The 13,800-nt window shown below is 45.5% G+C and overlaps 1 protein-coding gene across 1 annotated transcript in view; it reads left to right on the forward strand.

The window, feature by feature from the left end:
* Window positions 1–1,600: 1,600 nt before the first annotated feature.
* The window catches only part of rnf217 (ring finger protein 217), a 31,073-nt gene continuing 18,873 nt past the window's right edge, over window positions 1,601–13,800 (forward strand). The window contains exon 1 of the mRNA XM_063223105.1: window positions 1,601–2,599. Coding sequence (XP_063079175.1) covers window positions 1,718–2,599 — 882 coding nt within the window. The 5' untranslated portion in view covers window positions 1,601–1,717. The remainder of the gene's footprint in view (window positions 2,600–13,800) is intronic.

The raw sequence follows: 13,800 nt of genomic DNA on the forward strand, positions 1-13,800 counted from the left end.
TGACTGACTACTGTACGTACACACGCAATCAGAGTATTTGGCTTTTCATAAATGTGGCAACCGTGCTGACACAAATCTGGCTTAATGTCTTTGTTCAATTTTTTCGGCAATTTGTGTGGCCAAAAACTGCAGAACTAAACCAATAAGTCATAGCTTGCCTGAAACACTCGACTTTTTTAACACTTTGACAATTTTATGAAAAGGTGAGGACAGAACATACTGTAAATGAATAGGGAATCCACCATGACATGCAGGCGATAAGGGACAATAAGACCCTATGTCACCAATGTATTATCTAATAATAGTTGATATGGATTTTAGTTGTGCAATTCACAATGACATAAAAGCTAGTGTCGAAGCATGGCTATGACCTAGAGCATACCAACAACCGTAGTGATGTTCACTCCATCACATTGATAATCAGAGCACACCCACAACCCTAGTGATGGTCACACCATTACACTGCCTTCCCCTTCAGGAAGCAGACCCATACACACTTTACAGTACTCATTTCAGGTGACTCCCACCATACCCCCCACATTCTATGCTTTACCCATCACAACCGGGGTCTGGGGGACCCTTGCATGGCTAACACACTGCACAGTGCTGTAGCTCACTTCTTCTGACACCATTCAGCGAAGGTGAGTTTCCCCACCCAGCTTCAAATAGCTGAGGTAGGCCTACCAAATATGTGCTCTGACCAGGGTTACCACTTCTGTCTGACAAAAACACCTGGACATTTTAAGCTCAATCAACCTTTTTTACTTGTACGCAACGGTATCCTTCATTCCGTTAGTGTCCAGGAAAGTCCCCCCAGATGATCTACAAACATAAATCTAATGTGGTTTTGATGTAATTGTGATGTCAATATCTGATATTGATTTTTAATGACCAAAATGTCACCATTATGTATTTTCCATCAAATGTAGGTAATGCACCTCAACTTTAGTGAGTATATGCTTCAGACCACTTAAATGTCCACAAAGTTTTGTGATACTAATGGAAATTAAAAATAAAAAAAACCTTGAGATATCCTTTCCCCCCTGTGCCTATAGTTAGGCTACTCTACTACCCTCTAGCGTTAATTTGGGTAGGCGATTCATCTCTCCGTTTGACCATGCACAATTTCTGCTCCATACAAACCTAGCCTTAGAAACCATATTTATAATTAAATGTTGGTTAGACCATAGCTCATTTAAAGTGATTTACTGGTAATTGATACTAGGCGCGACAAATGCGCAGGCTAGCCCTGTCGTTTGTTTGGTAACGCTTTAGAGAAAGAAACGTCATACAGACCAAACACTACTGATATATTTTAGTGTCGCAGAAGGGTTTGCACTTGAATTTGGTGAGGTAACTTTTTAAATGCGCATTATCATGGAAATACATGGCAATAAATAACATAGCCTAAATCTCGTGCGTAATTGTTATGTCGTGCGTAATTGCTCTAAAAAACACACAATTTCAGTTTTTTTTCAGCCACATGATGAAAAGTTCTTGCACAGGTGTACAGGTCAGGGTTATTTGAGTGGTTCCACTTTATGTTACTTCACTTCAGCGAGAGTGGCCGCTATGCTGCATCTGTATCTCTAGACTGGGACAGCTGCATCACGGAGTTGTGGAGACCCGGAAGTAGTAGCTACTTGGTCTGTTTGTGTGTGTTTGAGTTTTGCGTAAGAGAATCGACAACACTCGAATGAGAAGTTGAGCGGCGGTGATGGAAAATAATGGCATTGTCCTGAATGCCTACGTGAAGACGATGCCGAGCTTTATTTCTTACGACGAGGACAATGTTAACAATTTAACAGAGGAGTCCAGCGAAATTGCGGCACCCAGCACAGATTTTGTGCTGGCTGATATGGAAACCAAAGTGTGTGTTCCAGGCAATGTTTTGGAATTGCATAAGCATAGACTTGAAAACAAAGATAGTTTGGACAGAGACAGAAAGACTACTGCGGTGGATATTTTGAGAAGAAACTTCGGACGATCTAGATCACGTCGAAATGTTAGTGTTGCAGAGGATTACGGAGACTCGGAGGATGTCGTTTTTACAATTAGCAACATGCAAATGGGACGCTCGGGAAAAAATGAAGAACAATCGGACCACCATGAAGTCGTGGAAATAAAGTTGGAATATGAGACGGAATCGGAATTTACAGAAGCACAGGAAGTCGAAAGAAGGCCCAGCGATGTCGGGGAAACTTTTGAATGTCAAGTTAATTCTAATGAATTTGTCGATGTTCATGGTCTGGAACATCACGTCTACTGCTCCGTTTATTGTATCGCCAATGAGATTAACACAAATCCCGAGGACAATGCTGGTGAAGAGGGAAATAGGAATGTAATTCCTTCGACATCATCGAACACCTCACAAGAACTGCATGCGCTGCCACAACAGAGTGATTCAGAACATTCAGGATATCCTGAGCCTTTTACACTATCCGACCTGGTGGATGCCACAACACTAAACAACGTGGATTCGAATTATTCCGTTGTCTTAACTTGTCGCATTTGTCTGGAAGACAATTACACAAACCCGCTACACTGTTGCCAAAAAGCTGTCTGTGGAGAATGTCTAAAAACATACGTCAGTTCACAGGTAACTACCAGCGCAAAGTTTGCATCCTTATCATTGTTATTATGGTTAGGCGGCCCTATTATAAATTGTACATTTGTTTGTCTGACATCATCTTATGGAAGAAAGTTACACGTTGACAGAGTTGAATGCAATCTGCGGAATGACTACAGGTAGGCCTAAAGCTTTTTTTGGTGAGCCTGTAACTTTAAAGGGACTTCCCAGTCCTTTGTCTGTCTGTGTTGACAGAACTACTGTCGATTGTTCTGAATCTTTGGAGAGTGAGCGCTTCCTGGGCCCGCGTTCACGACGATCCTTGTCTAGATACAGTGACATCAGGGATCTCTTCCCAATGCGCAGACAACTGTAACAACAGATGCCGAGCTTTCTCTTCCTGCCTTTGTGCGCGTCTCATTGGCCGCTGAAGTGAGCAGCCGCTGGCACGTCTCGTCGGAATGGATTAGGGCAACCTTGCCTTGTAGAGCGAGCGAGGGCCTCTGTTTTCCCTCACGGCCGAGGCTTGTTGGGATGTGGGAGGGAGCTTGTAGCCGTGTTGTTTCTGTAATTGATTGCCTAATCACCCAGCTCTGCCTTCCCCGGCCCATAATTACATTACCCTTGCTGCTCAGCAAGGGCCTCCTCGCTGAGGCGTATCTTCACTTCGCCTACACCACGATGCCCGTTGTCTGGCTGGAGGGACGTTGTCACTGTAATCATGTAACCGCCCGCCTGTCACACCAATTTGATTTTGCTTAGTAAGAGTCTCTCTCTCTCTCTCTCTCTCTCTCTGTCTCTCTCTCTCTCTCTGTCTCTGTCTCTCTCTGTCTCTCTCTCTCTCTCTCTCTCTCTCTCTCTCTCTCTCTCTCTCTCTCTCTCTCTCTCTCTCTCTCTCTCTCTCTCTCTCTCTCTCTCTCTCTCTCTCTCTCTCTCTCCCTCCTGTGGTGATTGGGGTTGGAATATTGTAAGGACAAAAACAAAACATTGAAACAATGTACTGGCTTCCTGGAGTTGGAGGGTGATTGCGGGCTTGCAGGTTTTGGTCTCAGTGGAGTGCAGCTTTGAAATCCTTATCAGTGTGGCACTTCCTCTTCCAGTCCCTTTGTGGAGCAAAACGTGTCTGGCGATACAGTTGAGTCCATACCATAGACATGTGTGGGCCATTTCTACACTGACTGCACAACCTGTGACAAGTCGATGGCATCTTGAATGTTGCCAAACCTGTCCTGAAGCTGCTCTTTTGGAGGCGACGTCATGGGTGTGTGTTATGGTGGACCTGGTATGGTGTGTGTGATTGTACGTACAATCACTCATCGGTGAACCTGACCCATGTGTTGGGTGAAACCAAAATGGCCATACATGCCGTAAGACTTTCTAATAATCCCTTGCCACCTCTGTGCATCAAGTGTATATTTGGTGGGATTTGCTGACCTGCTGTGTTGAGGCCTGCCAGCTTTAACACCACATGCAAGTTGCCCTCTGCCCTCTCTCTCTGGCTCTCTCATTTCATTTTCAACCCACCCCCTCCTCCCTCCCTTCCACCACATGCAGTGTACATTACCTCACACTCTCACTTTCTCCTTCTCTCTTGTTTCTTCTCTCTCTCTCTCTCTCTCTCTCTCTCTCTCTCTCTCTCTCTCTCTCTCTCTCTCTCTCTCTCTCTCTCTCTCTCTCTCTCTCTCTCTCTCGCAACACAAAGAGAATGATGTGTGAGTGTTGCACTCCATTCACACACCGTTTACCGGAAAACATAGAAGTACGCCCGTAAATTTCCCTGCAAGAAAAAAAAAAACAACAGTTACTCACAAGGGAGAAAGAGCAACTTGTGCAATCAATACAAGAGTAAACTCAAGGCCCTTTGCCAAGCAGAAAGTGATTGGAAAGCATTATGGAAAAAAATGAGAGTGGAGAAAGAAAGAGGGGAATGGGTGTTTGTCAGGGACGTGTTGTTTGAAAGTGGACAAGCATCACAGAGGAAATGGACTTAAGGATGTTGGAGCAAAATACATCTGAGATGTGGTTTTTTTGTATTCCATCGAGGAGAACCGGGGTATTGGCTGAAAATCATAGGTCGACCTCCCACCACCCCCATAGACTTTTTTCCCCTCATCATGAATTTGCCCTTGTCAGGACCGAAACAAACAAATACAAGCTGGGGCTGAGGCTGCTGGGCAGATGAAAGTCCTGGAAATGTCTCCCTTGATCTGGGTAATCAACTCAGTACAAAGACAGCATGAGCAGAGTAGGCAGCGTTGGTTGAAATGATGGATTTCTAAATTAGACTAATGGTGAAGGAGAGAACAGCTTAGTGAAAGTGTCACATTCATGTTGGAGGATGGGGTAGAACATGATTTGTTGCAAACCTTTTCTGTTTTTGGTTTAGGATAGAGCGTAGCCAGCTTCAGTTGTTTTCTTCTCTTTCTTTTACTTCGGAGCCATGGCCTAATGGTTAGGGAGTTGGTCTGTGAATCAGATGGGGGTGGTTTGACACCCCCCTCCCCCTTTTTCAATAAGAAGAAATGTGTACATGTATATACTGTACGTCCATCCATGGCTGAAGTGCCATGGCTGAAGGCACCTAACCCCACGCTGTTCCAGGGACCATAAAGAAGTAACCATACAATACTGTAATTGTGTCAGCTCTGTGTAATTCAATGTACTAAAACGGCCATCTATGCCACCTTGTTGGGGATATGTAAAGGTTGCCAAGCGATAAACATGATCAAGAGATAAGCTTGGTGATGTACTGTAGGTTCACAAGTTGCATTCAGGATCTTCAGCGTACCTGCATGTTTCTTTTGAATTGCGTTGCTATGTTTTATGCCGGGCCTACACTGTGCTGTGCACTGTGCACTGGGAAATTTTCCACTCACTGTGAAGCTGCATGATTTCATGGTGCAATGACAGAGCTTGGCTGATGCATATATTCTATTATTATACATATATTATGTATATATTATGTTATAACATCCATGTTCTGGAGCTTTCTGCTGTTGTTCCCTGAAGTGTACATTGTAGTGTCCGCTAGACTAGCCTTGCCCTTGTGGTGAAACTGTATGAATTCACTGTACAATGACCGGTCATGGCTGATGCATAGGCCTTGCAACATCCATACTTTGGAACCTTCTATTGTGTAAGTTTGTAGTTTCCAGAAGTGCACATTGTTGTCGATGTGTCAGCTAGACTATCCTTGCCCTTGTCGGGAAACTATTTTCTGTGTAATAATGACCGATCATGGTTGATGCATACAGAACATCCAGTTTGTAGGAGTTCAAATTGTTGTCAATTGTGTCTGCCAGACAAGCCTGGCTCTTGGGGTGTTTTCAACATTCCCAAAGTCTGACTTGGACTCCTGTGAACCCATATGGCAGATGACCCAGCTGATGAACACTTGCTTATTAAGTCTCCTGTCATCCGCCACGGCTATGCTGAGCCACTCTGACTCGGGGACAGAACAGCAGCACAGTTACAAAAACACGGAGCAACGCTCCAACACTCTGTACTTTTAAGGGATAACTTCTGCCAATTTTGACATGCAGTTGTAATGCTCTCACTACCCTGGACTTGTCAGTACCTGAGAATATATTTTATTCAGCCTTTTCCAAAATCCTGGTCATTGTAATGGGGGCAGAGTTTGTTTACATTTCAAAAAAACATTTTAAAAAATGCAGTACCGAGTACTGACAAGTCAAAGGTAGAGTGCGCAATGCAACAGCATATTGAAATTGGCAGAGATTTTCCTTTAACCCTCATCCCAAGTGGGAAAGTCTTGGATGATAAGAGGGCGTCGAGTTCAGACGAGCACAATTCAGGTATTTTTTTTGACGTCAACACCATGTTGTATACAGCACATTTGTGGTGTTACATGCATAACAAAAAGACACCTTTCAGTGTTTTGTTACCAAAAAAATATACAGTTGTAGCATTTGTTGCCGGTGTCATAACTGGTTCAACCAGTTTGTCATGCAGCTTTTCTATTTTTGTTTTGTGTCTTTTGTCAATGAGAGTAATGTGAACAATGGGAATCAGGTGATTGCGCTGTGCCTATTGAGACCGCTATGGTTTTCCTGAGGGCATTTGACCGGGCATGCCATGCTTGGTGCAGACAGAGTTGATCTGTGCAACCTGTCATTAGTCGAAGGGAGCTATTAATAGACAACAGGGGGGCAGAGAAAGTGAGATGACGACTAGCTCCTCCCTTCTTTTATTACCACAAGATATCTTGGGAACACAGAAGCTGTATGTATCATGTTGTCTTCACTCGCTCCTGAAAGGTTAAATGTGAGCATTCATACTCATGCTGGGCTCTAAACGGGGATAAAACACAGTCTTTGTGATTGACGCCGTTTGATCTTACTACCACCTTGTCATGATTCATGTCACATCAAAGAGGGCCTAATTTATGCTCTGACGTACAGGTCTCTGTGAGGATGTTGAAACAACGAGATTTGTTGTGACCCCCTGGGCCATATGAATAAGTGTACACAATATATGGCCTGGGGAGGGAGGGGGGGGGGTGCTATGCACTGTAAGATGTTTAAAACGGCAACTGTAGGCTACATGATGGAGAGCAAGCATGTGCTGTGTCCCACTATACCATGAAGCCCTGACCCTGCATTTACAACCCATTGGATTACAAGGAGTAGCATATATCCCAACAGTAATGATCCACTGGGATGCGATGACAACTTTGCATTGCACTATTGAATATAGCAGTGGTGCTCAAACTGTGGTACGCGTACCACTGGTGGTACTTGAGATATCTCTGGTGGTACTTGGAAGAATTCATTTTTTGTGCATTGATTTGAAGGAGAAGTTGTTGCAGTGGAAAATGTCTCTTTGGTCTCACATTTTGTAATATTGAACTGTATGAACCTGAAAACATAATGCAGAATAATACTGGGCAAGCAAGAAATTTGAAAAACAAACTTGCACTGAATGTGACCGTAGCTGTTGATGCCGTTATGAACCTCTCCTGTAGCCTATTGACTGGCAAAAGTGAATATGGAAGGCCTTTGCTACGATATTCTAATGTTGGTTGTCAAGGTGGTACTCGGAGAGCTCAATATTTTCTCGGGTGGTACTTCACACAAAAAGTTTGAGAACCACTGGAATATAGTATATTCTATGAGAAGATTTGGCTCCTGCACAGTGTGCGATGCGCTCCTAATTGTGACTGCTGTGTCCAAAAGTTGAGAAATCTCCAAGTTCATGCAAATGTATCTTCCGTCTTGTATCGCAAGGCCAGAGCCATGGAATTCAGAGTTGCCACAACTGGGGTACCCGGAAGTAGATTTACGACTTGCTTGAATGTAGCTTGAAACGGTGCCCTGAGGCACCGAACCACAACATAACAAGCCAACATGAAGGAGAAACAAGCTACATTTCAGGGTAATTACCAACAAAAGCATTTTCCGTTTTTGCCCCGCCCTCTCTCATATACTCTTCCTTCCTGCCTCTCCCTGTTTGTGTGTCTCCCTCCCTCCCTCAAGCTCTTTGCCTCTCTCTCTCTGACTCTTATTTGACACTGAATAGCCCACTTACAGAGAGGCATGGGCATAAACAACGTCTGTGCATCGCCTGTGTCACTCATGCTTCCACACAGTGTGGTGGCGGCTATACACCCTGGAGGCTTAGGGTGCGTTCCAATATGTGACCTTACGTCCTCCACTTGTGCTTGTGGCCTCGTACCAGGAAGTAATTCGTTGTGATGACATCACTGACAACACCATTATATTTCAATATCTCGCAAAAGCTCAATTTTAAAGTCATCTTCTCATTTGCTAACTGGACGGTGAATGAAGAATAGTCCCCCAAAAATTGTTGTAGCTAGGCTGACAGCGGGGAAACGTAATTGTTTTCTCCACGGAGGCGGGGCATTAGCAAAATGTGAGGCCACAAGCACAAGTGGAGGATGCAAGGTCGCATATTGGAATGCACCCTTAGAGTGCCTGCTGAAGTGCTGAGGAGGGGAGGACGGGATAGGACAGGAGACGAGAGTTGTCCAGTAGTGATGCCTCTCCTCGCTGGCTGTACCGCACGCACAATATTCTTATCCATCAATGACAATTGTATTTAATGCTAAATTGAAGAGGCATAACAGTAGATATATAATGTAAAATGTACAAAACATGTAACAATACAGCTAGAATGTCTCTTTTTCTCAAGATTAGACATGGCACGTAGGTGCGTGGTGTACAGCCTGGGGGTTCTGTGTCGGAAGAGAGAAGAGATGAGACGTTCAGTGGTGGCGTCAGAACAACTCACCTCTCCTGACTAGCTACACAACACAGCATTCTTAACCCATGGGTGACAATTACATAAAAGGCATAAGTTGAAGAAGGGGATGCAGCTAAATCTAATAGACTATGTATATAAATAAATGTAGACCTACAGAAAGCATGCATTAGGCCTAAGTCTTTGGCTCTCATGCTTGCCCTAGGGCCTAGGCAATAACACACTACATCCTGTGGGGCCTTAAGGGTGGTTTATGCCTCCAGTCCAGCGTCCCTGCGTCGTGATGCAGTGAGCCGCGCAGTTAACGGAGTGAAGCCCCCCCCCATCACGCAGGTACTCTGGGGCACCTCCCCAAAATTGTGTCTCGACGCAGGGAGCGACGGCGTGAAGGGCGAAAATAGGTCTCTGATTGGTCCTCTCGACCAGCCTGCTCTGTCCTAGAGTCGAGAACAAGCGCTACTTTCTTGTTCTAACCTTCGTCGGTCTACGGACTGTGAGCTCTTCATTAAATAAGTTGCCCGTGCTTTGTTGTTTGATTTATTTACACGAACCAAAGACAACACGTGCGCTTGCAAGTTACGACGCTGAAGTTATTTGGACAGTTGAACAGTGGTTCCGAGGTAGAGGAAACATTCCGCTTCGTCCTCGACAAATGAGCCACTTCTTTGTTCCAAACTACTACGGTGGCTGCCAGTGCGATCAAACACGTGATATAAAGATTTAATGTTTCATTTTCATTGTCGTCGAGTCTGTGAATCTAAAAAACAACCGACACGTCTATTTTACTCTTTGTATTGAAGGCAGTTTGAGCGTGGAATGACATCGCGCAGACCGTGCTTCAAAACAGGGCATAAACCAAAATTAACTGCATCATGGCTGCGACAAGCTCACTCTGTGGCACAAGTAGGAAGCATAACCCGCCCTTTAGTGTCCATCAAGAAGGAGAGAGGTGTCCAGTGATGTTGTCTCGTCTCGTCTCGTCTCGTCTCTTCTCTTCTCTTCTCTTCTCTCCTCTTCTCTCCTCTCCTCTCCTCACATGTTATGGCTCCTCTTCCCTCTCCTCTCCTCTCCTCTCCTCTCCTGACGGGTCTATGACTCCACAGTCACCTTACTTGCCAAATGGTTTTGCGTTCATCATCACGATACTATCTTCAAATATCCCAAGGAGGCTCCTTATTAAAACTTCTTGCATTTGATTGGATAAATAATTTTTCGGGTCATCTTTACTCATTTAACCCGACCCGTGGCACAGGTGAGAACGGCATGACTCTCTAGGTAGGTAGGGAAAAAATCCATAACATCAGCCGCCCACAGATGGAAAAACCCACCCAGCGATCCTGATTGGCTCATTCATTCAGAAATGATTCTTACTTTCACGAGACTCAGATGGTTGTGTGTGTGAAGAAACTGGAGGGCCAGAATGGCGTAAGTCAGGTTAGGTCCTCAGGGCCTCCCCTGGGCTTCGTTATCGCCCCCTGGTCAACAGGCAGCATGCTGTGCCCTCGCCAACCAGCCGACTGTGACGTCCCACCCAGGAGTCTGGGGGCCTGAGAGCCCACTCATGTGTCACTCTGTTTGTTCCCTCTCCCGCATCCTGGGAGTCTAGCAGCAGGAAGAGGAGGGCTGAGGAGGACAGAGGAAAGGGGAGGAGTGGGGAGGGGAGGAGAGGAAAGGACAGGAGAGGCTACAGTGTGGTGAAGTGAGATGCTGTTTGTGTCATAGCTGACCTCCTCTGAACTCCTTTGTCTCACTTCAATAAGCTTAACACTGTCACTCACTACTGCTCTCTCTCTCTCTCTCTCTCTCTCTCTCTCTCTCTCTCTCTCTCTCTCTCTCTCTCTCTCTCTCTCTCTCTCTCGCTCATGCGCACATGCTCATGCTCATGCTCTTTGTGTTTTTCCCAGAGTCCCTACGGACTCGCCAAGCATGAGTTTGTTTACCGAGGTCGTCAAGCATCAGCATAGCTGGAAGTCTGGCTCATGCGCGGGGGGGCTGGGGGCTGGGGGTGGGGAGGCCTCCTCGTACAGTACATGGATGTCCCAAGACTTGCTTCGATGACTTAATAAGCCCCTAAGGAGTTGTGGCCATTCCTTGAATTGTTTGCTAAATGAAGCCAAAGGTTTCCTCCTCTTATTTTCTGACTGAAAGACATATTTTATGAAATGAACCTTAAAAGTGTGCCTTCCCAATACTGGCTGGCTGTGTTGCTCCATGTCAAAGGTCATGTCCATCTCAGTCAGGCTGATCAGCCTATTTTCACAACTCTTCTTTGTCTGCAGAAATCCAGAAGCAGGAAAAAACAAACGTCATAGTCCTTGGCCTGATACATTATAGCTCTTCCCCAAGTCATAGAAAAAAATGTTCTATGCCTCAGTGTTTACACAGTAGTACACACTGGTAAGACACCTACTGATCCCACCTCTCATCCTACCCGTGCCTGGGAGGCCATATAAAGCTCCATGGGCTTGATTTAGCAGCCAGGCAACTTATCATTTAGTCATGGGCAGCGGTTCGGGAGTCAGGCATGTGGCCCGAGGTTTGCCGGTCTGATTCTGGGCCTCGTTTCCGAAAGGGCCTTAAGTACTACTTAACGCTACGTGCTACTTAAGTTCACACGTAACACCATCGTAGAGCTCACGGAGCGTTTCCCAAAGCCAACTTAGCAAAGAACCATCACAGGTTGACACGTAACTCTAAGAGCAATCCACGAGTGGTCTAGAGTAGTCTTAACGCGCTAAGATGGGGCACCTAAGTCTCCACCCCTTCCGGGCGGCTTCTGGGGCTGGCAACGGAAAAACTTTTGACTGGGTTGTAATGGACTGATCAAAGCTATTTTCCGACCCACCTCGCATTTCCCCGTGGATCACACATATGCTGTGCCTCAGAATTAATAACAACCAATGGTGTGCTTGTTGACTTCACTTGGCAAGCGATTTTTGAGTTGTGAATGTGCAAAAATATGTAATTATTTGGACTACACAACAGACGTCGCATGTCCGACGTGCAGCCACTTAAGCCACGGTGCAGCGGTAGGGTTGGCTGTGCCTCGGTTCACGTCAGATATGCGAGGCGCAAGTGTAGTCTCCAACACAGTTTTGCACAAAAGCTAAAATAACGTTTCTTGCGTGCCGAAAATGAGTGGTCTTACGACGCAAATCCAAACCTTTCAAATTCACTGTCATCATATGTGAAATCCAGAGCACATGCCAAACGGGATGAGGATTTAGCTTGACTCGCTCCATTAAGCCCATACGACTTCATTGCGAGCGTCGACGTTGCGCAACGGACGTCAGCGAGAACTTGCTGTCACCATGTGGGTGTTATTAAATACAGCGCATTTAAAGTCGGCCACAAATATGAACGAGACGATGAGCTCGCACCGGTTTGCTCTACTAACACACCACGTGTGAGGAGTGGGGGGACAGGCAGTGAGGAGGAGCTGAAGTGGGGACCTGCGCAAACTTGTGTAGAGGTGTGAGACAAGACCCATATACACACGTGAGTGAGTTGTTGACCAACCAGTTCATGGGCGCGTGACCTCGGAGGCAGTCCGCCGACGAGCGCCGACGAGCGTTGAAGGGGATAAGCAACTGCAGAGGGTGCAAGATCTGTCTGCAGCCGCATTCATCCCGCGATAGTTTTACACCATGTGACATGTCACCTCGTCAACGCAACGTCGACGAAATTTCGAAGTTTGACAGGAAATCTAACCGTCATGCAGCATTTTCATCCAGGGTGCATTGCTGTCTAAATGCGCATTCATGCGTTGATGACAACTCGATCGCACCTACTGACTCGCATTCAAAATTTTGCGAGCTCCTGCCCCATGTATCGGAAGTAGAAGGGCGTGACTTAGGTGCCCCATTGATCGTAGCGGCATGGCACAGTGGAGACACCCACAGGATATGAAGGGAAAAGAAGAAACCTGCGCATAAGATTGCTGTTTTAAGACGCGAGAGGCATGGCACAGTGGAGACACCCATAGGAAAAGAGGAAACTTGCGCTTCAAGTTGATGTTTTAAGACGGGAGTGTAGCCTAAATATCATGGCAGCACAGTTGACACTGCAACGAAAATAAGAATGTAACATTAATTGTGGATGTGTAGGCCTATAAAATAAAAGTAATGTGTTTGGAAATAGTTTACAGGTAGTAAAATAGTTCGACTGTGTTTGATAAACCTGGGCATAATTAAACTTTGATCAATCATAATTTGTGTGGGTGCTTCATGAACAAGAACAAGGCAAAATGAATAAGGGGCTTCTTCGGCAACCAGAGACAAGAGTGTTAAAGAGTGATAAAATGATAAAAAGGCAGCGAGTAGATTTTTTGTGTAGATTTTTTGTTTTAATAACAGCAGACTGCCGTGCAAACATGTCCTCACAGTTGTGAAAGTCTTGACCGTGCGGTACTTTGCGCACCGCTCACCACATGTGCCAAGCTCCTCTCCCTATTCCGACTCTAGTAGGCTAAGCAATAACAAAAAGGCAGCGAGGGGATGTGTAAGTTTTGATGGACATTGTTTTTCATAACAGCATGCTGACGTGCTCCCGACAGTTGTCAAGCCTTGAACGCCTTGAGGTTGTAACTTTGCGCATCCCAATTTGGAACTCCAACTAGGCCTAGCCTACTTGTCTTCTTAAATATTAAGCTGCAGTAGCCAAGTGCACGCGCTTTATCTGGGTCTTAACGGCGTAGCTCATTATTGCCGTCAGTTGGGAGTTTTGCATGATTTCATTGTGTGTGTGCATTTTATTTCATTTGCCAACAATAACTCCTGTCGATAGTTGCAAACTGCTACAAATGTAGTCCCACCCTTATAGAAAACAACTTTTGATACTGACACACGCCATGCATTTTGTAAATGGTTTAGCAGCAGATGACAGCGCAGTTCACTCCGAGTACACTTCAGCACCACATATGTGGACAGCGATCCTTAAGAGCGACGCTACGAATGATCTTAGAGGCTGTGCACGCGCGTTCATGTACGAGT

The sequence above is a fragment of the Engraulis encrasicolus genome, chromosome 18 (genome assembly GCF_034702125.1).
Source record: "Engraulis encrasicolus isolate BLACKSEA-1 chromosome 18, IST_EnEncr_1.0, whole genome shotgun sequence".
Lineage (NCBI taxonomy): Eukaryota > Metazoa > Chordata > Actinopteri > Clupeiformes > Engraulidae > Engraulis > Engraulis encrasicolus.